This window comes from Periplaneta americana, chromosome 16 (genome assembly GCF_040183065.1).
Source record: "Periplaneta americana isolate PAMFEO1 chromosome 16, P.americana_PAMFEO1_priV1, whole genome shotgun sequence".
Lineage (NCBI taxonomy): Eukaryota > Metazoa > Arthropoda > Insecta > Blattodea > Blattidae > Periplaneta > Periplaneta americana.
The window spans coordinates 10,706,960-10,731,616 of NC_091132.1; the positions used below are offsets into that span (position 1 = coordinate 10,706,960).

The 24,657-nt window shown below is 36.8% G+C and overlaps 1 protein-coding gene across 2 annotated transcripts in view; it reads right to left on the reverse strand.

Annotated features, from left to right (window-relative positions):
- The window catches only part of LOC138716549 (polycomb group protein Psc-like), a 136,458-nt gene that overhangs the window by 74,853 nt on the left and 36,948 nt on the right, over positions 1 to 24,657 (reverse strand). For both annotated transcript variants that reach the window (XM_069849708.1, XM_069849709.1), the window contains exon 2: positions 5,475 to 5,594. In XM_069849708.1, the coding sequence (XP_069705809.1) occupies positions 5,475 to 5,586 (112 nt within the window). In that variant the 5' untranslated portion in view covers positions 5,587 to 5,594. The remainder of the gene's footprint in view (positions 1 to 5,474; positions 5,595 to 24,657) is intronic.

Sequence of the window (24,657 nt, forward strand, 5' to 3'; positions counted from 1 at the left end):
CAGACAAGACAGATTAAAAAGACAGCTAGGGCAGACAGGACAGATTTAGACAGATAGGACAGACAGGACAAATTCTGACAAATAGGACAGACAGGACAAATTCAGACAGAATAAAAAGACGGATGGGGTAGAGAGGACAAATTCAGACATATTAAAAAGACAGGACAGATTCAGATAGATCAAACTGAGACAGACAGACAGGCTACAGAGATATAGAGGATGACAGGCAGAACTGTCAGAATTAAATAATTTAATTTTGGACATAAAGAACCCTTAATTCTCAAATTGCAAACATTTTAGTTTTCAGAGACGTTAATGACGACGACCTAATGATGACTAAAAGCACGACGACGATGATGATGATGAGCAGGAGGATGTTCAATGTAATAATAATGGCGATGATAAAGACGATGATTATTGTTCAATAGGCCTATGTCTTGCAAACAATGCATCGTTCTTTCTTCTTCTATAGTGTACTGCACAATAGGGCTGGACAAGAAGCAACACGCTGCATGCGCCTTGTCCGCCCGCCTTCGCTTCAGCGGTTGCCCGCAATAATTGAATTTTAACGGCATGTTCCCTGCCATTTTTTACTGCTACGCCTGCTCTTTCCTGTGCACCAGACTACTCCGTGAGCAATTCTTTGTCGCGCCTGCCGACAAGACACCCGGGTCCAGCTATAGCTTGTCATCGGACGTGCTCATGTCGAAAAAGTCCCAATAGGTCGAAAAAGTCCCAATAAGCTGTATCGGAGACAGTCGAAAGTTTTATGCGTAAATATGTCACTGAAAGAACTACTGTTAAGGTAAATGTTAGCAATGTTAATCAATATCTCTTCTTTCCAGGCACAATGAAAACCCGGTACATCTTCGCTCTGCTCGGACTCCTGGGAGTAGTCATCTTGTATGCATTCAGAGTAAACATGTCGGCGCTCTATCGTTTGCCACCATTTGCGCCGCATTAGTCTCGACATTGTGAATTTTCTCTCTTCGCTCAATTTGACTCGTGAATTTTTCCCTTTTAACTTATCGACTGCTGACTGTTGCTCACTTGAGATTGTAGTCTGGTTCGTTAAGAATCATTTGACACCACTGCGAACGTTCTATCGCTTCGCATTCTCGAGTTACACTGCCTTGGCTGCTTTCGCGCGATCCGTCAATTGCTGCAACTTTCCTCTCCCACATAGGCCTATTGCTAGATGAACTCATTCGCTCCAACCAAGGTCACGTTGCATACATACAGGCCTATCCTTCGACCGTTGATAGTCGTTTATTTCACTGGAATATGTCGTATAGTTTAGAAATTATAAACACGACAAAACTGTCCTGAAAATATGTCGGTCGACTTTCTGGGATGGCAGTGCACCCCAGTACTGTACTCTATTGTATTTATTTACAATCCATGGTATTCGTACATCGCTTCACGCCTATAATATGGAACATGTCAAAGAATCTTAATAGTACTATAAAGTCTTAATTATAGTCACAGTCTAGTTGAAATATAATATACAAAAGAGTTTTACAATATATTAGTAAAATAAGTGTATTATGCCATGACTTTATCATTATTTATTATGACATTATGGCTGCAAATGAAAAGAAAGAAAGATTATATTCTCAATAAAAATAATTATCTTTCGTGGCATAAATAAAACAAACTACTGGCGTCTGCCGTAGAAAATTCAAACAATTAAAAGTTCGAAAAACAAAACAAAAAGCCAAGATTCAATATTTAGTCCATCTTCCTCCCATCTCGATCATATCTTGCAGTCGAGTGGGCATAGAATCGTCTCTTCATTTCTCGGCCACGGCATCCCAGGTATCCTGGACAATCTTCCACAAATTATCACGACATATTAGAGAGGGACTGGGCCAATTTTTCCGCATATGTTTCTTTAGCCTACTTGTATCCGCGTAGCTCAGTCGGAAGAACGTCGGAATTCAGATGTCAACATCTCAGGTTCAAATCCTCAACACTCCTTTTCATTTTATTGTGTTACAGGATAATACGATGTAATAATATAGAAGAAAAAACTGGAACTAGTATTATATAACTGTATTGTTTCAAATATAACATTAAATTTATATTACTTAAATCGCTAAAGAACTATAACAGAATATAAATGATAACTTGAATATTATTTATATCACTAAAGAACGATAACGGAATATAAATGATAACTTGAATATTATTTATATCGCTAAAGCAAGATAACAGAATATAAATGGTAGCTTGAATATTATTTATATCGCTAAAGAACGATAACAGAATATAAATGATAACTTGAATATTATTTACATCGCTAAAGCAAGATAACAGAATATAAATGGTTTTTATTTTTTTTAGTAGGTTATTTTACGACGCTTTGTCAACAGCTTTGTTTATTTAGCGTCTGAATGAGATGAAGGTGATAGTGCCGGTGAAATGAGTCCAGGGTCCAACACCGTAAGTTACCCAGCATTTGCTCATATTGGGTTGAGGGAAAACCCCGGAAAAAACCTCAACCAGGTAACTTGTCCCGATCGGGAATCGAACCCGGGCCAACTGGTTTCGCGGCTAGACGTGCTAACCGTTACTCCACAGGCGTGGATAATATAAATGGTAGCTTGAATATTATTTATATCGCTAAAGAACGATAACGGAATATAAATGATAACTTGAATATTATTTATATCGCTAAAGAACGATAACAGAATATAAATGATAACTTGTATATTATTTATATCGCTAAAGAACGATAACAGAATATAAATGATAACTTGAATATTATTTATATCGCTAAATAACGATAACAGAATATAAATGATAACTTGTATCTTATTTATATCGCTAAAGAACGATATCAGAATATAAATGATAACTTGAATGTTATTTATATCGTTAAAGCACGATAACAGAATATAAATGATAACTTGGATATTATTTATATCGTTAAAGAACGATAACAAAATGAAGTGATAACTTTAACAAGGCTCGAACTCACAACCTTCGAATCATTAAGCGAACATACTACCGCTGCTCTACGAGACGCAGATGTGAATGGCTCCTGCTTAAACATCTTACGAGTAGTTCCGAAACTGCTTCTATAAGTGCATGCATCATGTAACATCACCGTTATCCGAAGTGGACTTAGAAAATATTCGCTGTTCACGAGTGCGGCCACTTTTCTTTTGATAGCTATAGGCCTACATTCATGCGTTACGTCCATGGATTCCATCCACACACTTATGTAAGTTTATGTAAAAAAAATTCGTGCATCCTATTAGCATCTTATCTATGTTCCACACATTCGTCTATCTACTCATTCACCAACTTTTTCATGTTCCAAAAATTTGCTAACAATATGCCTATGCAACAATCCAACCATCAACTCCTCCATGTTCTATGTATTTGTCCATCCATCTATACATAAGTCCATTCATTCATCCATCCGTCCATCTATACATATATCAGGGACTCTCTCATCCATCCGTACATAACGGTGTTGCAAAACTACACCAAAAATTACAAATACTGTGAAATTTAGATCATTCTGAACCCTAAACGACAGTTCTTAATCCTTACACTGCATTGGATTAAAAATGTACAAATTCGCATTTCGAGCTTAGGCAGGCAGACGGAGAAGTGTATTCCGTGGTTTACAACAAATTCACAAATTTTTAGTCGGTTACACTTCTATAATGTCACTGTACTACTAGGTTATTTTAACATTGTTATAGTTGGTGATAGCGAGATGGTATTTGGCGACATGAGGCTGAGGATTCGCCATCAATAATACCTTGCATTGCCCCCTGCGGTGGTTGAGTGGTCAAAACCTTCAGCCTGTCACGCAGGCGATCCTGGTCCGAGTCCCGTCAGGTCTGGGATTTTTCATTGAAAAATCCATAAGGAAAAATCCATAATGATATTTGTGACGGACAAGGTAGTGGGATTTTTTTCGGAGTTCTCGCGTTTACCTATGTTAGACATTTACATCATTTCATCAACATTTCTCCATTTCGTCATTATTCCATAACATTCCCCGAACGCCGGCTGACGACGCACGGAGGGGGCTGGCCTAGGGACAAGTGGAGTTGACTACTCGAAACCTGGATACGTAGCGAACCTTAGTGTAGTCAGCCGGTGTGGGTTTGGGAGTGCGCCTAGCTTGAGGGTTAGCGAAATAAATCATGAAAAATTGCAGTGCTGGGTCATAGTGCACCCCTCCCGAAATTCCATTCCAATACCTTACATTCGTTTTACAGTTGGGTAAAACCTCGAAACACCCATCAGCTATTGAGACCAAGCTAGGACTGTAGCTCACATGATTGCATGGACACAAGATATTGAAGGACATTTCACACTGGTGTTTGTTTTGTGAGGAAAAGGGAGGGCTTGAGACAGAGGATGGGCTTATGTCTAATCATAGAGGGGTTTGTAGGCTACATGTTTTTGACAATATCCTAAAGAATATTTAAGATGTGATTTTCATACTTGTTTACGCCTCAGGAATACCCCTTACTGCGTTTTTCAGTTTAGTTTCGTAACACTCTGTACATTGCTTCCAAAATCAAGTCGTACATCTACACACATCCATTCATCAGTCAGTCCATCCATCCATCCATCCATCCATCAATCCATCCACTCACTTATTCATCAATCTATCCACTCCTCATCCATCCATTCACTCATGCTCCCTCCACCCAGTCATTTATCTATACATACTGTATGTTTGTTAATCTATTCGTCCAGCACACATCCATTCGTCACGGAATCTATTCATCCACCCGTCAATCCATCAATTCATCCGCCAATCAGTCTACCTGTTAAGCCACCCACTAGATCAAGAACCACCCATGCGTACGTCCGTTTATTCCTCTAACTAGCGATGTACAGGTAACTTAACACACGTTAGGCTTAGGCCTATATTACACTATCAAATTTCTGTGTCACAGAAGTTTGATAAAATCTTTTACAGTGCAATATAGCATCTTTGAACACATCTAGCTATGACACAGTTCTGTGATAAAAGTTATGGTCATCATCATATCTTTGACAAAATCTGTGACCTGTGAGTAAGATGAAAGAAAATGGCGGACATTAAGTACACATGTTCTCTGAAAACCGTCATAACTTTTAATATCACATTATGAGTCACATGAAATGTTTCATCATCCATTCTTAAATTCTTAGTAATTATAGCATTTCATATCTTCACACTGAAGTTCTCTCAGTAGAGTTTGATGGATTCCTTTTGTATATTTTCTCCCTGCCCAATCCAAAAACTTTTTTCTTTTATTTCTTCTTTAGTATTAATGCCATAACCTTATGCACTTAGAGTCTAGACTCGCAACACGATATAACTGTTGTGAATTCATTATTAGAACTGTAATTAAAGATATGATAAAAGCTTTGACGTAGTGTAATATAATCAAAATCTTACATTCATTTGATCAAAACTTTCATCATCTTCTGTGTAACAGATCAGTACTCACAGGAGTGCAGGCACTCGACGATGGTGGTGGCGTCGATGAAGTAGCCGCCGCACAGCACGCACACGAGGTGCTGGTTCACCTCGCTCAGCCGAAGTCTGCCCGTGCGCTGCATCCTGCGGCCTGTGGGCAGAGATCAGACATGATTAACGAAGACTAGTAAAGCTACATTCCATATTTAAGGAAATTTTAATGTCCGTAATAATTAGGAGAGTTCCCGGCAAACTTATAGCAAACAAAGTCTCCGAAACTGTCGACATACAGTACAGTAATACCTCCAACACATCAATGTCCTGCGAGACAGCAGAAGTCTCTGATCACCGAAAGAGAAAAAATTCTGCAGAAAATAACAAGAGCTGTGGCAGTAAATAGGCTGGATGCACTGAAAGTTCGATAAAATAAACTGTTAGCCTATGTAAATAATAGCCTACCTCATTCATGTTTTGCACAATACTAATAAAACTGATATTTTACGATGAGTTTAAGTCAAAGTACAGTAACTTATTAGTACTGGTAGTAGTAGCAGTATCGTTATAGTAATAACAGCTTAGCAGTAGTAGTAGTAGTAGTAGTAGTGGTGGTAGTAGCAGTATTAGTAGCGGTAATATTACCAGTAACGTAGCATGTAGTAGGCTAACAGTATCATGGTGGTAGCAGTAGCATCAGCGTAGTGGCAGTAACACTATCGAGCAGTAGTAATTATAGTAGTACTGGCAATAGTACTGACTTAGCAGTAGTAGAAATGGCAGTAACACTATCGTAACAGTAGGCCCAATAGTAGTATCGTGACAGTAATAGTAATAGTAATAGCACCAATAGTAGCAGTGCAGTAATAATAAAAGTAGTAGTAGTAGTAGTAGTAGTAGTAGTAGTAGTAGTAGTAGTAGTAGTAGTAGTAGTAGTAGTAGTAGTAGGCTAGTAGTACTGCTTATGTAGCTATTAGGCCTACATCTAAAATGTATTTTGCCTAATTGTTGTTTACTGAACTGTCCGAGGACAGGTTTGAATCTCACTAATGACACCAATTAAGGCATCACTCGTAAGATAGTTAAGTCAGGATACACAGGGGGGTAGGGTGGCCAGTTTCTTTCACCCTTTAATAACCCTAATATACATAATGGTAAAACAGGGCTCAATAAAGTTGGCCTTACTACTACTACTACTACTACTACTACTACTACAACCACCACCACCATCACCACAACTACTTGTCATATATTGAACATAATATCGACGGGTAAAAGCTATCTGAGCATCTGCAAAGTGAAGAGTGTAAATATGATGTTATCATTTGTTAACTGTTGATCATATTCCTATCATTCTTTCTTCAAGTGTTTAAAGCTAGCCTACATAAAAATTTATCACCATCAACACAGTTCCTATTCCTACTGTAGCACGTGCGCAATGACTTAGGCCTGTTTATAGTCTGATATTCACATGCAGTAATATGAATAATTCAAAGTTTGTTTTAAAAATGTTCAAACTAAATTTGAAACTTCTTGTGAAAATTCTTTCTGCTGGCCATCTGTCCCACAAGCGTGGAGACAGAGAGAGAAAGAGAGAGAGAGAGAGAGAGAGAGACACTCCATTTCATATTGATGTGCTGAACTCTGATCGACCGCACGGCGGCGCGGCGAGCACGTGGGAGTGAGTGAGGTCTTCGCCCGCCGTATTTGTTTGATCCGATCCGAATAACGTGAATCTCCGGCGTGCAAACGCATCGACCATGTTCTTACATAATTACCAGTCCACACACGCTGCCTTTCAGGGAGGGGGATGGGATGGATGCTGTTCAAGTCATTCATTCTTTCCTTTCTCATGATTTCAACCAGCGGAAATGGAATCTCTGCTAGTTGTAAAGGGTGTCCACAAATAGAATGAACACCATTGAAATTAGAAATAAGTTGGCTACCTCTTCTATACACAAAAAAAAAAAAAATCCCTACTTAATTATGAACCACCATAAAGAATTCAAACAATTCTGCGGACCATCACATTTCATCAGATTAGTTTGATTAAGTTATCTATTACGTTCTATGAATTTTATTCAGATAGGCTACATATGTGTCCAAGGATAGGCAAATGAATACAGAACAGGCCAAAACAAGGAATAAGAACTTTCACCTACGTGGTAAATAGGCCTACATACATACTCAAAAAGCCTATAAGCTACAGTAGTTTAATATATGAACAGCTAGCTTATGGTATCTTGTGTGAAATGCAGTGCATCAACATGAATGCAAGTCACACATTTGGAGATTACAAGAACGTCTTTTGTGTACAGACCGGAAAACGAAAGTGTATATTCTTCGGGTGCACAGTAAATGGATTATTCAATGTAATAATACATTTATCATGCTTGCTCTGAAAATAAAATACTCATTTTCAATTTATAATTTTGTTCTTGAATAACAGCTAAGAAGAAACCGTAACCAGATATCACTCATTTGGAAATGCGTTCAACGTATGAAAAAGAATTTGTTATCCCTATGACACCGTTCCTTTAAATGCTACCCACTCCGTGTTCAATTATGCATGGGAGCTTCCGGCACTTGTTAAATCGTTTAGGAAGGTCACAAGTTTGTTTGTCTTACCTTGTCTACAAATTTATTAGCAATATTTAAGTCTATACATACATTATATATTAGTCTATTTAATGAAAATAACTACGTCATAAATTATTGATTACCAAAAATCTGATGTCTATAGGCTTCACATTTACATAATATTAATTTGTTCAGTTTTTCTTTCAGTAGGTTATTTTACGACGCTGTATCAACATCTCAGGTTATTTAGCGTCTGAATGAAATAGCGATAATGCCGGTGAAATGAGTCCGGAGTCCAGCCAGCATTTGCTCATATTGGGTTGAGAGAAAAACCCCGGAAAAATCTCAACCAAGTAACTTGCCCCGACCGGAATTCGATCCCGGGTCACCTGGTTTCGCGGTCAGACGCGCTAACTGTTACTCCACATGTGTAGACTGTTCAGTTTTAACTTAATATGTTCTCAAAATTAACGTAAGTTAATTGAATAATATAATATATCTTAACCCAACCCTACAAAGTCTGTAACCGGATCAAATAGTCAAACCTTTTACAGTGTTCGATATAAATAATAGTCTAATAATAGAACCTGAAGGTGCTTCATGTAAAAGCGAAAACGTTATTCCAATTTATAGATCTGTATAGTAAGGTGTAAAACTAATGTACTCACCAAATCTGACAAGTAGCCTATAGACTGAAATTCTGTTAAGAAATTTGTAGTATACAAAAACATATCGGAATAGACAGTGACTGAAAATTCCCTAGACTAACCAAAGCGAGGGTTTCGTCGAGGAAGTTGCTGGCATTGTGTTCAATTAGTCAAAAATTCATTCTCGCAACGATCAACAGCATAAAATGATAGGCCTACTGTTCAACTAAAACTCCTGTGCGGAAGTAAGTTCACAGAATAAATTTGTAATGGTCTATTGCAACATTCGCTTAGCCTTAGAAAATAGCTTATAGGCTAGTAAATTAAGTTCGATTGTAATAACAACATGGATGACATTTATTTCTTGTTTTTAATACATGGCTGCATTAATTTGTTAACAAAACAAAGGAACAATGACCAATGTCAACAACAGACATGGCCTACATCGTTATCTATGTCCTGAGGATTAAACTCGCTCTGTGATGATGACTCATGAATATAAAGAAACAAGTGCCGGCAGCTATCATTCAGAATTAAACAAGGGAAATGTAGTTGCATATTTCAAGGATTTTTACGTAGCTATTTCACAATATGATACCACAAAATCATCCGAATTCAGAACGCAGACATTTCTGAGCTTCTAGGAGCGGAGGCTTACTGCAGTAGGTCGAAATATGCCTACTGTTCGAACAACTAATTTCATAAGATATAATATGCATTTTATGAATATCTGTGGAACCATTACTTGCCACAAACGGCATTTCGTGCTTCCTTTTCCGTTATTACGTCGAGTTCGCTCTTGAGAATTTCCTTGGTCGGTGCCGTCTGCTCAATTTTCCTTGGTTGTTGGGGGGGGGGGGAAGTGCTGCTGCCGAGCTCCAGAATTCTCTCATTCAGCTTTACTGTTCTGATTAACGCCAAAGTCTCGCGCGTTTAACGCAGTATTTTCATTTCATCAATATCTTTTTCTACTCCATTCCAAGGTCGACGCACATTTTCCCCATTCCAGTTTCACAGAGGCCTGGAGTAGCAGAGCTTCCTGTGACGTCATTCAGTCTATAGTTTAGTGCTGACTTTGGAGATCTATCACTTCCCTTTCTAGATAGATCACCAATTCAATTTTGTCGGTTTTCAGTTATTTTATCATCTAATGTTTCTATATTCCGTTTACTTCTTGTATTTCGTTCTTAATTGAGAAGCATTCTTCAAACTCGATAGAGAAAAAAAAGCAAAATTTTACAGAAACTGCGTTTTTAATTCAAATACATTACTATATTCGTAACATAAACTATTTCTTGCAAGATAAGTCTTTACCCTGGAACAATACACAGGCAACATTGAATTATCCGGAGGAAATAGTAATATGCGTTACAAGAGCGGAATGTTGAAGTTTTCATGTTCGAGGAAAAGTTTGAAAAAGCGAAACGTAGTTGAGCTTTTTTAATTTCCGAGAATTGAAAGAAAACATACCGCTCGTGTATCGTACATTATTTTGTGCGAAGATCGTTTATTACATACCTGAAAGAGGAATTTCTAATTAGTTGCAATGAAATTTCCATCTTGCTTTCTGTTCAATGACGGCAAATTTGCAAAACAAAAATATCTATCTTCAACATTGTTGCTTTAAAATATTTTCTGTGTTTACTATACTCCAGCAGGCCGTGATACACGTCTGTCTTTTTTTTTCCCCAGTCTATGAATGAGTCTGGAATCTTGTTGATTTTTTCACGGCTTCCTTAATGTTACTTGCATCACAAATGCAATAACTTTAGTGGAGTTGCAGAGTTTACTTAATTTTTGCAAATATTTAAAAACAATAATTAACAGTGCAATTTAGGTGAAATTGCAGTGGTAAGTTTCCAATTTGTAATTATTACTATATTGAACGTCTGTAAAAATAATATGTTAAAAGCCTAAAGCAGTAAAATCAATATGTCACTTAAGCGGTAAGAAGAGGGAAATTGTTATGTGTGTTAGGTTGGGAATACTGAATGTGGAATTTTAGACTTTCCGCGGATTGGTTTTGTGCGGAAACAAGCAAATACGCACGATCTCGCACAAAACTTATTTTTATAATGGGCTACGGCGCGGTTAAATTTTTTGTTTCAAAAGTCGATAGAGAGCATGGACTACAAGATAAACTTTTATCATTGATGTTAATTTGCTATTACATTAACGAGTTTTATTGATTTTTAATTATAATTCTTAGTTTAGTTTTATTTTTTCATTGATTTTTGTTTAATTTTTTCGTTATTTTGAGTCCATAGTGTAACAAATTATTAAGACTTAACTTTACATTATTACACTAATGAAATAAGAATACAGAGTGATTAAAGCAATAGCAAATTTATAATATGGTGTTTGGTCAAAACATAACTAAAACAATTTTTGAGATACAAGAATCTTTATGTTCACTTTTTTAAAATACAAATCATAATTCTAGTTCACATAGCCTACAAATGTGAATGAAAATAACAAGATTAGAAGGAGATTTTTTTTAAGTTTGTTATTTAACGACGCTGTACCATACACTAGGTTATTTAGTGTCGATGAGATTGGTGATAGCGAGAAGATGCAGAGGATTCGCCATAGATTAGCTGACATTCACCTTACGGTTGGGGAAAATCTAGGAAAAAACCCAACCCAAGCGGGGATCGAACCCAAGCCCGAGCGTAACTTGAGACCGGTGCTTAGAAGGAGATATCACGGCTACACCAAACAAAAGAGAATTGTTTTTTTTTATATAGGGCTGCGCTTTCAGCCAAAAAGAGACCATTTCTGGAGTTATCATGTTCTGACCAAACACCACAGATTTATACACTTGTTTTGACATCTTAGCAATCTCTGAGGATATCTTTATAAAATTCTATAATATTTTAATACGAATTAACTTTATACAGAGTGTCCTCAGAAAACTCCGTGATTAGAAATGGGTATAGCGTCGCTGTTAATAGTCGTATGCACATAAAAATGTGACCTGTTACTTAAATTTTTAAGTTGGGCCAGTTTCAATTGATTAACATAAAAACAATTTTAATTCTTATTTTGCTTGTTACCGCCTCCCACCCACCTAGTTTCTAACCCTTGACATAAAAGGAAATTTTTAATAACTTCCACGTACTGGTTTTATGCGCTTGTGGGCCGAAAAAATGAACTAAAATAATAGTGAACTCTGTATCTCTAGGTAAATATACCCTCGCCACATCCTTTTTAAATGAATGACGGTCAATTTCCTTAGCAAAGAAAAATATTAAGTGAAAAATTAGCAACTATGATTTGTACGTAAGACTGCTGGAAAACAAATGAAATTTTAAAAATATGTATGTATGTATGTATGTATTTATTTATTTACACTGCAAGTGGGCAAGCACCCGGTGGCAGTGGTATATACAATATAAACAATACACAATAAAATGATAAGCAATACACAATAAAATTTACAATACACAATACAATTTTACAATACATATACAATTTTATACACAATACAATAAGAATACACAATACCATTTAACACAATAATAATAAAACATAAATAAAATACCTAATTTTACAATACAACCTACATAATTATGTATAGGCCTTACATAAGTTTCAATAGTCTTTCACTTTACTCTCATCTTATTCCCTGTAGTGGCACTATGACGCATTTCACTGACACTTTAGCACACATTTCACTGACACTATAGAACACATTTCATTGACGCTATAAATTATCACTGATCGGAACTGTGCACTGCACTGTAAAACCATAACTTCACTGACTCACCTCGCTTCACTGATACAACAGTTCAAATAAGTCAAATAATTACATCCTTATGCATACTTATAAACAGAACTACATTTAAACTAAATATTTCTAGTCTTAGGCCCTCTTACACGCTATTTTTAAATGATTTACAATTCAAACCAAGGAAGTAACTCGTCACGCTAGATAAATACATGTCACTTTAAAAAATTAAATGTTGAATGTCACCTTATGCTATGAAAATCAATAAGAACTGGAGAAAATTATTTTTAATGGCCTCAAAAATAAAAAAAAGACATATCGGGCAAAAAATGGCCAAAAATACTACATACAAATTACATATTTAGTTTTATTTTTTTTTTATTTGATTTATTTGTTGTTGAACATAACACAAAGCCCAATTACAATATTCAAGACTGAACAACATAAAATGAATATAATTACTGTGTTAAAGGGCATCGTTTTAAGTTTAAAAAATGACATTTTATCAATAACAGACCTGCACAGACCATCTGCGTGGCGAATGCAGCCGTGATTCGAGGCTGATCTCGGGCCTGGCTTCGAATCTGGTTTTTACCTAGGTTTTCCCTAACTGTAAGACGAATGTCAGGTAATCTCACAGTGAATCTCTATCGCGTAATTTCCACTATTTCGGAGCATTACTAACTTGAGAAAAATTTGGTTATGGAAAGAGAAATTCTAGTGAATTTAAAGAAAATTGTTGCCAAATAGAGTTACCATCAGTGGCACACAAATACGTCCAGTGTCTTTGAGCACCCAGTTTTTAACACTCCCCCTTTTTGTCGGTATGATTGCGCAATGTTCTTCTTTTGTTCAGTAACTTCCCATGACCACTACGAAGTCCTTGGAGAGAAATTCAGTTCTCACTATTAAGCACCGCAATGATGCCAACCTACTGCTTCGCTGGTAATAAAAGACGAAAATCTTGAGAACCTGAGAGTAATTCGATAAAGGAAGCCACCAACTACTGGAAACAGCCTGTTCAAAGGCAGGCCTATAAGTCGTTCTCGTTTGATGGCCTATGGCAGCCGTGGCGAAAACGTCATCGTGCGCCGAGCCACTGTGTAACCTGCAACGTGCACAGCACCTATGGAGGGAGGCGGACATCCGAAGGGGAAATGAAGCAACTGTCTGACTTATTAACGGATTTTCATTTTCCTTACGTCAAGCACTTGAATACAATTTTATACAGTACAGGGCTACAAACTAATGTTTAGTACGTGTAACGAAGAAAGAAATGAAGAATGAAACATAGGACACATTATCACAACCTAAAATTAACTGTTTTCAGAATGTCTCTGCGACAGAGTTTCAAAATCAGGAATGATGTCATTTACTGCCAGTCGTAGTTGATCACGAAGGTATTTGTCTGTCAGTTATGATCTAAATTTGGTTTTTACTATTTTCATTGTTGAAAATAATTTTTCAAAAACGTTAAGTTGTAGCGAAAATGGCTTAAAAAGAGAAAGCGAAAGAACGAAGCTTCGGATATTTATTCTTGGCAAAGATTAGAAAAGTTCAACATTTGTCAAGTCCTTACATCTAGGTTTCATTTAACATCACATTGTAAATCTGTGAGTTTAAATTGAAGATCTAACCGCATTATTCGTACATCTGCTGAAAAAGGATCGATGTACAGAGATAATAATAATAATAATAATAATAATAATAATAATAATAATAATAATAATAATAATAATAATAACACTTAACCTTTTAATGTTTCATCAGTAACATGTAGTATAATGCCGTTTTATGTTATGCCACCGTTTTCTCGTAATACTTGTAAACAAATCATACATTTAATATTCTCATTCATATTGACAGAAAAAAAAATGCGTCCTCCCATCCTACTTGAAACTTTCGTTTTAGTAGAGGTACATGGTTTCGAGAGAGATATTGCGACGATATGCCACTCGCAGATCAGAGACAAATACAAAGGGAACGGAGTTTGACTTCAGTGAGTGAGAGGGTGGGAGTTGTGGGAGGTAGAAAGCACAGCTATCATTGCGAGCCACAATGTGCTCGTGAGTCGCATTTTCGCCACCGCTGGCCTATGGTCACAGTGGTGTTGGCGTTTTGTTTACGTTCACTGTATGGATATTGCGGGGGATGCAGAGACTTGTGGGAAAATTAGAGCATGTATAGTTGATATATACAGCAGAAGCGTCTCGACTGACATGTTAGCATAGCAGAGAAGCAGCTTAACTACTATTAGTCCTAATATGAGTATCTTGTTTATATCACCTGAATATATTTGTCACGTAATTCTACTACGTCATGAGCCTCATTCTCTTGCCTGCACTCGTACTCAAATACTGTTCGACATACAGGCCTACGTTACATTTAGTGTGTATGTTTTACTTCAGACTCCTACTTCTGTTTTAGAAATAGGACAGAATATCACCTATTTACGTAACAAAATTCGCAAAACAATTTATAAATCTTCGCCATTATGTTTGTTTTATTTGGCTATAGGCGAATCTGTTATCCAACACGGTAACTAAAGTGGATGGGGAGACGATACCGGTTTGTCTAATTTTGTAGTATTTTTTTGTTTTTGTGTTATATCTTCCAAAACCCTCAATTCCCAATTGATCTCGAAGAGTGGTATGTCATAATACTGGATGTCGGCCATCTTGATTGCGTCATTACTTTGGTGCTATAGTAGGCCTGTTCTTTACTATTCCCAACTGAACTGCTCCTGTTCCTCTAATTATAGGCTATCGTGAAAACGTATAACTTAATCAAAATTTATTTGGAAGGACAACTGGATTATCCAGCAAATTTGATCCATCCTGAATTTAACGTTTTTAGCACTAACCAAATTTTTAATTACTCTTTAATGAAATTCTACGATAAAAATCGAATGAAATTTGTATTCAAACCACATGATTGTTCTAATTTCGTTCGCATTACGTATTATTATTATTATTATTATTATTATTATTATTATCCAAATATTGTAACCCTATTTTACCGTTTGGTAGATTATGGTTGTAGTTTGTTACATGTTAAATACGAAAAGTATACAATCGTAAAGAAGTAGTAGGAGGGATGAGTTATAGTTACAATTTAAATACTATACATGAATTAATAGACAGTAAACAATATTAAAGACATCATACAACAATTACGTTCAGTTACAAATTAAATACATGAATTAGAAATTATAAACGAAAGTGTAGAGATATTGCAAATAGGCCTATATGACATAAATTTTCAAACTTTATACATAATTTTAAACAATAAAGAGATAATGAATAAAATTGTCTTAGTTACACATTAAATACCTAATAAACAGGTAGTAACAATAAAAAGGAAAAAAAAAAAAAAAAGATACGGAAATGATATTCAGTTATTTATTGGTTATATATAAATACATGATTTAGAAACATTGAAGCAATAAACAACAGCAAAAAGATAACAGAAGAAATAACTTACAGATACAATTTTCAATGCATGGTTAAAGGCAGTGAAGAGAGAAAAAACAAAATTACTTACAGTTACAAACTATAGGCCTATACCTGTCATAAGACACTGAACTATAGTAAAATCCATAATACAAACATATTTATAGGTTATTATTATTATTGTTACTACTATTTCCTAAAGAGGGACAACTTGTTTTAGATAGTGTATTAATTTCTTGTCATCGCAGTTGACAAAACGTCGTAAAATAAACCAATTAAAATACAAGCCGACATTTAAACTCTTACTTTAGTTAAACTTAAGTGCTTCACATCTGCTGGTTTACTACATAGTAGGCCGACAATATGGTCTAGTCTATAAAACTTCATCCAGAATTGGCTACTTTAGTAATGCAATTTTCAAATCCAAAATTAAACAAGTCACGTAACAGATTTTCCTAGTTCATATGTATGATGTAAGCCCTATTGTACAAGTAGTTTATTTCTTCCCTAAGTATAAGCTTATTACGTCTCCGAATTATTATTTTTTTTTTACTATATAAATGTGATTTATTCGAGGTACTTCTAGGTAACACTTTAAGCTGACTTTTTTATTATCAAATAAATAAATCCTGGATTCAGATGATGTCTGTGTAAGAACTGTAACTCGCAAGGATTGTTTAGAGCAGCGCAGCGGTATGCCTTGCACGTGAAGTCGTCTCGTTTTCGTGGAGGAGATTCCAGCAGGGAGCGCAGTCAATCCGAACTCGCGTATTACGTAAGTCAGTCGTATTGCCATGTTTACTGCGACGTCCGCAGCTTTGACCTTGGATTTATGCACACAAGAGCTTCGCACCGCACCACAAAACAACTTCTTTTCTCGCTTCCTCGTAGTCCAGTCAAAATAAGGAAGTAGGCACGATAAAGAGTTGCGACCTTCGACTTTATTATTAGGTGCTGCCTCCTCCGCGGTGTGCGCAACGGTAAGTCACGGTTGTGGGTTTGAATCCCGCAAAGGTTTATTTATTAGCCTTCAGGCCTACAGGGTGAGGGCAAAACCCGGCCTGGATCGCGTTGAAATATTTGAAAGGCTTCTCAGGCGACGGCAATAAATTAGAACAAGAATAAAATCCTTTACCGGCCTTTTCCCGGACAGTGACACCGTCTTTTTTTTTTTTAATAATAACTAGTAGCCTATATCTGTTAATAATTTTCCCCACAAAAATTACGGAAGTGGGAAATATTTGTTCTACGCTTATAATCAACCATCAGACTATTGGAAACTTCTGTTTTACGCCTCCACGTGACAAATATACAGGCGGCATATTTTATTTTTTGTAGAAACAAAAAAAAACTGAAAAGATGATGACAACAACAGAGATGAGAACGCTCAGGAATATTACGGGATACACAATATATGACAGACAAACAAATGAAGAAATTAGAAGAAAATGTGGAATACAAGACGTAGCAAAATGGATTAAAGGAAGAAGAAAAGGATGGAGAGATCACGTTTCAAGAATGTCAGACGAACGACTTCCAAAAATCGCAATGGTAGGAAAACTAGACACCCTAAAACCTATGGGACGACCTCCAAAACGTAGGAGAGAAAGCTGGTCACCATAAGAATAAGGCAACGTTGAAAAAGACAGGATTTATCCTACAATACGAAGAAGAAGAAGAAGAAGAAGAAGATATTTTATTTTTAATTTAATAATTCATCAGGGAAATAATATGCCTACTTACATCACATAACACTGTAAGTTGATCAGTAGGCCTACACCATAATAATATGTGGTAACATGAATCAGCAATGACTACTGAATAGGCCTACCAATTTTCACATTACATGAATTGATTTAGGCCTACTTACTAATTTGTTGGTGTGCTTGTTTTTTCGCTTAAGGAACCCCAACTTCACTTTTAAGTTACGCCTATAACACGAATAAGTTGAGTAAACATTGTTAATCTCTTAATTTTTGCCTTCAATTGAAGACCTCTCCGGAAAAAGGATGTAATATCAAATTATTGAAATATGTAACTTTGGTGGAAAAAGTAATTTTGAAGAATTCATTTACAACAAATTAATTGTATTCAAAACCTGAATAAACTTGTATCTTTGATTAGTCACATGGTTCTGCTAGTATATATAGGCCTAATGAAATTTGCGCCTGAAATTATTTTCCTTTCTCCTGAAACATGAGTTAGGCTACATTTTTGTTGGTTACATCCTTATTCCGGGGAGGTCTTCAACTGGCTCCTTTGGATGCTTTGCAGTTAAGGACAAAAAGTTTGCTATAGGGAGATTTGTAAAGTTGCAGTAGACTACCATGTCACTTTAGGCTGCAAAATACAATAGTTTTCCAAGCAGAATTCCTAGAATACAGCGCAACCTTAGATACACCTAGGCTAGGCTAGTTGCATAAACAACAGGCGATATTATCTATCAATGCTATTAAAATGAAGATATAATCAGCAGATTCTGTAACATACGGCTTCGCGGTCTAGCGGTCAGCATTCGTTGACTACAAATTATGAGATCCAGGGTTCGACTCTCGTCCTGAGCATAGAAATTTGTCCTTAAAGAGACCATTTAATTCTTCCACTAGTGAAGATCTAGAAGCTGAGTGTTATGAAGGATTTCTGTAGGCAGGAGTGTTGAAGTAAAGATTCTGGGAGTACGTGTAGGTCTTAAGTGTGTGACCTGTACGGTACAAAAACCAAGAAGAAAGCCAAATGCAAATATTGCGTATCGATTTAGCTCAATGCAGCTGAACACTTAAATTATTACTTAAAAAATATAAGCTTGTAAATCAACTGGACTACAAATTCAAAATTATAATAAAGTTAATCTGAAAATAAAATCAAAGTACAGTATAGCCTATAGCTGAGATTGAAAATAAAACACAACTAATTCTAAGAATGAAAATTACATAATCAATTACATTTGTGACGACATCAAAATAACATTTCTAACGATTCAAATCTTTAACGCTGATATCAAATTTCTAACAAGTAGAAACAATGTAGCGGCAAGAAAGGGAAGGAGACTAGATGAGCACTCAGAAATGACGTTCGAAGACTAAACAGGCCGTAGACTTGTACTATGAAGGAAAAGAAGAAAGGGGAGAGATACAGTACAGCAAAATAAGTGAAACAGGAAATATAACGAAGGAAAAGAAAAATAAGAGAACAGAGAAGGAAAAGAAGAAACATGTAGAAGGAAGAGGCAGAAGACAACTTAATTAGAAAAAGGGAGAATAAGAATATGAAAGAAAACACAATGAAAACAGAAGTATATTCTGCACGAGATGGGCATATGATATTTTTTTGATGAAAAAACTATCTAAAAAATCATGATCATCAAAATAGGAAGATTTATACGTATAAAGACATTCTTTTAGGCTACTTACCAGATTAGATCGAAAAAAAAAACAGGAAAAAATTACGATGCAAAATAATCTACCGGTATATGTAACTTAGCTATCCCCTCATCTAACCCACTCTAACCTTGTCACAGTCCTTGGACTCTTGTCATCTAAGCTTATCCCATCATCTAACCCACTCTAATCTTGTCACAATCCTTATTCTCCTGTCACTTATCTATTTCCTCATCTAAACCACTCTAATCTTGTCACAAACCTTGGGCTTTTGTCACTTAGCTATCCCCTGTCTAATCCACTCTAGCCTTGTCACAGTCCTTGTCCATCTGTCACTTAGCTATCCCTTCATCTAACCCACTCTAATCTTACCACAAACCTTGGTCTTCTGTCACTTAGATATTCCCTCATCTAACCCCCTCTAACCTTGTCACAGTCCTTGTTCTCATGTCACTTATCTATCCTTTCGTCGAACACACTCTAATCTTGCCACAGTTATTGTCTTCCTGTCACTTAACTATCCCTTCACTTAACCCATTCTAACTTATAAATCCTTGCCCTCCTGTCACTCGGCTATCGGTGCACGTGCCCACGTCGTGCAAAGTAGTCAAAGAGAAGATCAAGAAAAACGTAGCAGAGAATAAAAGGAAAAAGGAAGCGAAAAGTGTAGGGAAGAAGAGAAAAATGATAAATAGGAGGTTGATAATAACAAAAAAAGAATATTAGAAGGACAACATATTAGGAAAATAAGACAAGATGAATATGGAAAATGACAAATTAAAAAAGAAGATAATATGAACAGAGTAGTGTAGGACAAGAGGAAAAAATAGAGAAGTGTAGAGGACAAAAATTAAAAGAGTAGAAGATGGAGAAAATAGAGACACGTAGTGAAGCAAAGGCCACAGGAGGACATGGATGATGAAGAGAAGAGATGATGAAAGTAAATCTGTGACATTGAAACTGAAGAGAAAGAGGGGAAGAAGAAAATAACAGGCTGCAGTTGGAAGAGGAGGATGTGGAGGAGGAAGATAGGATAGCAAGTAGTATGACGAAGAATGAAAAGAAGAAACGGCTGGATATCGTGGAACAGAGCTGTGAGGAAATGCAGCAGCCGTCGTCCGTGGTGGCATGCGAGATGCACGTGGGATACGCCACGGCAGGGCGCATGCGCAGTGGGGCCGCCGCGCCGGCATCGATTTCCACACGAAACATCAGCAATCTGTGCGGGCGCCCGCGAGCCTCTTCGCTATCGAGCAGCGAGCAGCCGTCATTCAGCTTCAAACAGACGGCACCGACGCTACGAACAACACAACACTTAGGCATACAGTGTCACATCGTCATCAGCAATGGGGCTTAGGCCTGTTTCATCAGCAGCAACAACGAGGCTTAGATTTGTTTAGTTATAAAGAAACAATACTTCTTTATACAAAGGTCATTCGGAAACTATTGGTGACAACACTTTCACTCAGATCAAAATAGTAATATACGTTACAAGAGCGGTATGTTGACGTTTTCATGGTCGAGGAAAAGATTGAAAAAGCGAAACGTCGTTGAGCTTTTTTAATTTCCGAGAACATGAAAACAAACATACCGCTCGTGTATCGTACATTATTTTGTGCGAAGATAGTTTATTACATACCTGAAAGACGAATTTCTAATTAGTTGCAATGAAATCTCCATGTTGGTTTCTGTTTAATGACGGCAACTCCGGAAAACCAAATAAAATGTTTTCTGTGTTTACTATACTCCAGCAGGCCGTGATATACGTCTGTCTTCCCCCCCCCCCCAGTCTATAAATGCGAACTTAAAACAAACGGTAAGGTTATGTAATGATTTATTTTTCATTTTAATATTTTAAAAATATTATTTATATAACATATTGCAGTAATAACATCGGCATCTGGAATCTTGTTGATTTTTTCACGGCTTCCTTAATGTTACTTGTATCAGGAATGCAATAAGTTTCGTGGAGTAGTAGACTTTACTTAATTTTTGCAAATATTTAAAAACAATAATTAACATTGCAATTTAGGTGAAATTGCAGTGGTAGGTTTCCAATTTATAATTATTACTATGTTAAACGTCTCTAAAAATAATATGTTACAAGCCTAAAGCAGTAAAATGAATGTCGCGCTTAAGCGGTAAGAAGAGGGAAATTGTTGTGTGTTACGTTGGGAATACTGAATGTGGTATTTCACACTTCGCGTATTGGTTCTGTGCGAAAAACAAGCAAATACGCACGATCTCGCACAAACGTATTTATTCATAAAATTGACATAATTTACAGTTCTTAAAAGTATCCCCATTATCACTTAACCGTCATGACATGCAATGCATTACATTGCTCTAAGCTTCTAATTGACTGCTATAAAGCTGTTATTACGATCTATTTTTAAAGCATATTCCTCTAAGTGGTTCTTTCATCTTAGGGCAGTTAGCAGAATCTCCTATCCGCAAACAACGGAGAATGCTCTAGAATTTCCCATTTTCACCTAATAAGTAAATTAACAACTTGGGCAGCCACGTGACAAGTAACCATAGTGAAGCACAATGTGTTAGGTATTCAAGAGATTTTTCGCCTCCGACGCACTGCTAATCGTAAATAGTGTTAAAAAATGACAGTATAATGCAATATCTACGAGCAATCCAACTGCAACACAATGAGTGATTAATAAGTACAGCTTTACAATCATAAACAACGAATATAATCCGGGTAGGGTCCTGCTATTGTCTAAGTTTTTTGGCATTACGAAGTTACAGATAACAGTATTATTAAGTAGTACAACCACTGCTTATACAGAGTGAATATTAATTATAGGGACAAACTTCAGGAAGTGATTCCTGACAGGAAAAGGAACAAAAAAAGTTCATCTGAACAAATGTCCGAAAAGGCACGTGTTCTATGATAGACGGCAACACTTCTTCATGACGTTACTCTCTCGTAAGGTTCAGCATCAATATTTGGACTGGGATTATTGGTGACCACCTACTTGGACCAGTCCTCCTTCCACAACGCCTCAATGGCCAGATAGCTGTGATCCCTGCAGAACACTCTGCCTCTCTTGCTGGAAGATGTGTCATTGGCAGTACGACAGATCATGCCATTGATGCTTGATGGAGCTCCTTTCTACTTTGTGTTGACGTTCGTCAGTACCTCAACATTTTCCCTGGCAGATGGATCGGACGAGGTCCTGTTACATGGCCCTCCCGGCCACCGGACTTAAACTCCCTTGATTTTTATCTGTGGGACACCTGAAAAGTGTCATATATGCTGAGCCAGTTCCTGATGTGCAGACACCAGAACAACGTGTCAAAACAGCCAGTGACGCTATTCAGATACAGGCCGGAACATTAGAATGAGTGCGTCAATCCATGATGCGGTACGTGGGCGTTTGCTTTGACGCTCATGGGGGCACTTCGAACACCAAGTCTGAAGTTGTCAGAAATTAAATGGCTAGTTTCGTGCAATGGGATGGAAAGTAATTATGCTGTATTCCGGACTCTCTGTACATTTCCGGACATAATTACGTTCACATGAACTTTTTGTTCCTTTCGCTGAAGTTTGTCTCTTTAGTTCATATTCACCCTGTAGAGTATAAATGAGATTATTATCTTATAACTTACAAATAGCAACACATTTGAAGCATCACTCTATCCCATACTACCAGCTTATATTAGTCTCCGCTAGGGGAGCTGAATACTAGCAGTGTTGCCACTAATTTTCAAATGAGCTACGTAATAATCACAATGTCGTCATAAACATCATCACAAGCAGCAACATGAAGGCTTAAAGCTATCACACCCACAAACGCAATCTTAAATACTATCAGCACTCAGTAGGCTTACTAAAAATCTATAGGTAACCACAACGAAGCTTAAGAAAATACTTCTTTATCATAACCACAAACAACATCGTCATCATCATCATTATCAGCAGCAACCTATATCACCTATATCAACTGTCTTCATAAATATCATCAGCATCAGTACCAACAACAAACATAAGAACTACAATGAGGCTTAAGTCCGTTTAGTTACATCATCATTATCATCATAGCGTAGGGCGGCTCAGTCCTGTAGCGTAGCGGTAGCAGGCCGATCCTTGTGGAAATCGTCGCTGTAGCAAGTACATCGACGTCTGAATTCCGTAAATCGACCCTACACAGTACTTCATCTACAAAAGCATTCTGACGTCGTTGGATGCATTCTTGTGGCGTCAAAGACCATTTAAAGTCATGAAAAAAAAGTATTGTCGACTAAAAGCCATCAATTTGATTGAGTTTAAATTTCAAAAATAACTAGCAGCTAACGATGAAATATTTGTTTAGATTTGTAAACAGTTGTCTTGGAAACTGAAACGCATTTACTGTGGAACAAAAGACAACCTAGTTTATTGCTGTAGGCTTACATATCAGTTTGCAGAAACTTTCAGTGTGACTCCAGTGTTTACGTCATAAAAGATCTCAATTTAAAGAAATAACACAATGACGAATTACTCTAAATTAGCTGTAAGTTAACGATTATTTTCTTCGTGAGTTTACGATGCTACAGACAGTAGGCTTCGGTCAGACAAGAAGTACTCTTTCTACTATTGTCCCTTAAACGAAAGTCTGCACAAATAAATTTTAGGGCTTCAAGATACCTAAATAAGTGACTTCTCAGAACTGATTTGTCCTTAGCTCTTGTGAAAAAATATATTTTTATTTTTCTATAAAAATAAATAAGCCTACTATTAATGAAAGAATTTTGCGTCAAATCAAAAACTTCAATAACAAATTTTAGGGTTAGAAATATCAAAACGTATCAATTTATAAAATTAGCTCACATTGTAAGTCTGTAGCAGAGTTGATTTTGATGGACAAGAAAAACTGCCAGTACATTTTGCCTTGCGTGCTCCCATTCAGGGACAGGTTCAGGTTCATTTACGTGCCGTGGAGCACCCAGCTTTCCTTCCTTCTAAGGGAAACTGTGCTAAGATTTATTGTCGCCCTGGGCTGGTTTAAACGCGCAAAACAGACTCTATTGCAAACTCGATAACCACTAAACCACCGAGGGCGAAGTGTATGTCAAGTATGAAGTCTGCAAGAGTAGCATGCCTGTAATTTTATTGTGATGTATGCATCGTTCCAGCGGCGACTAACAACAGAGGGATGAAGAGACGTGGCCGTGAGGCGAGATGACGGCGTAGGCCATACAACGGAGTGGGGGGAAGAAGAGGAAGTGGAAGGATACAGTGACTGTACGCACGGTGTTATGATTAGAGCCCGGATGTTTATTACTGGGTTGATCATGTCAAAGTTATGTCGATTTTAATGCGTTTCGAGGTATTTTAAAGTGATAGCGCTGATTTATATTTTGCCTATTTTGCTTTAGTTTTCATTGTTGTTTAGTCAACTGTCTGAAGACAGGTGGAACCTCAGAAGTGGCACCAACA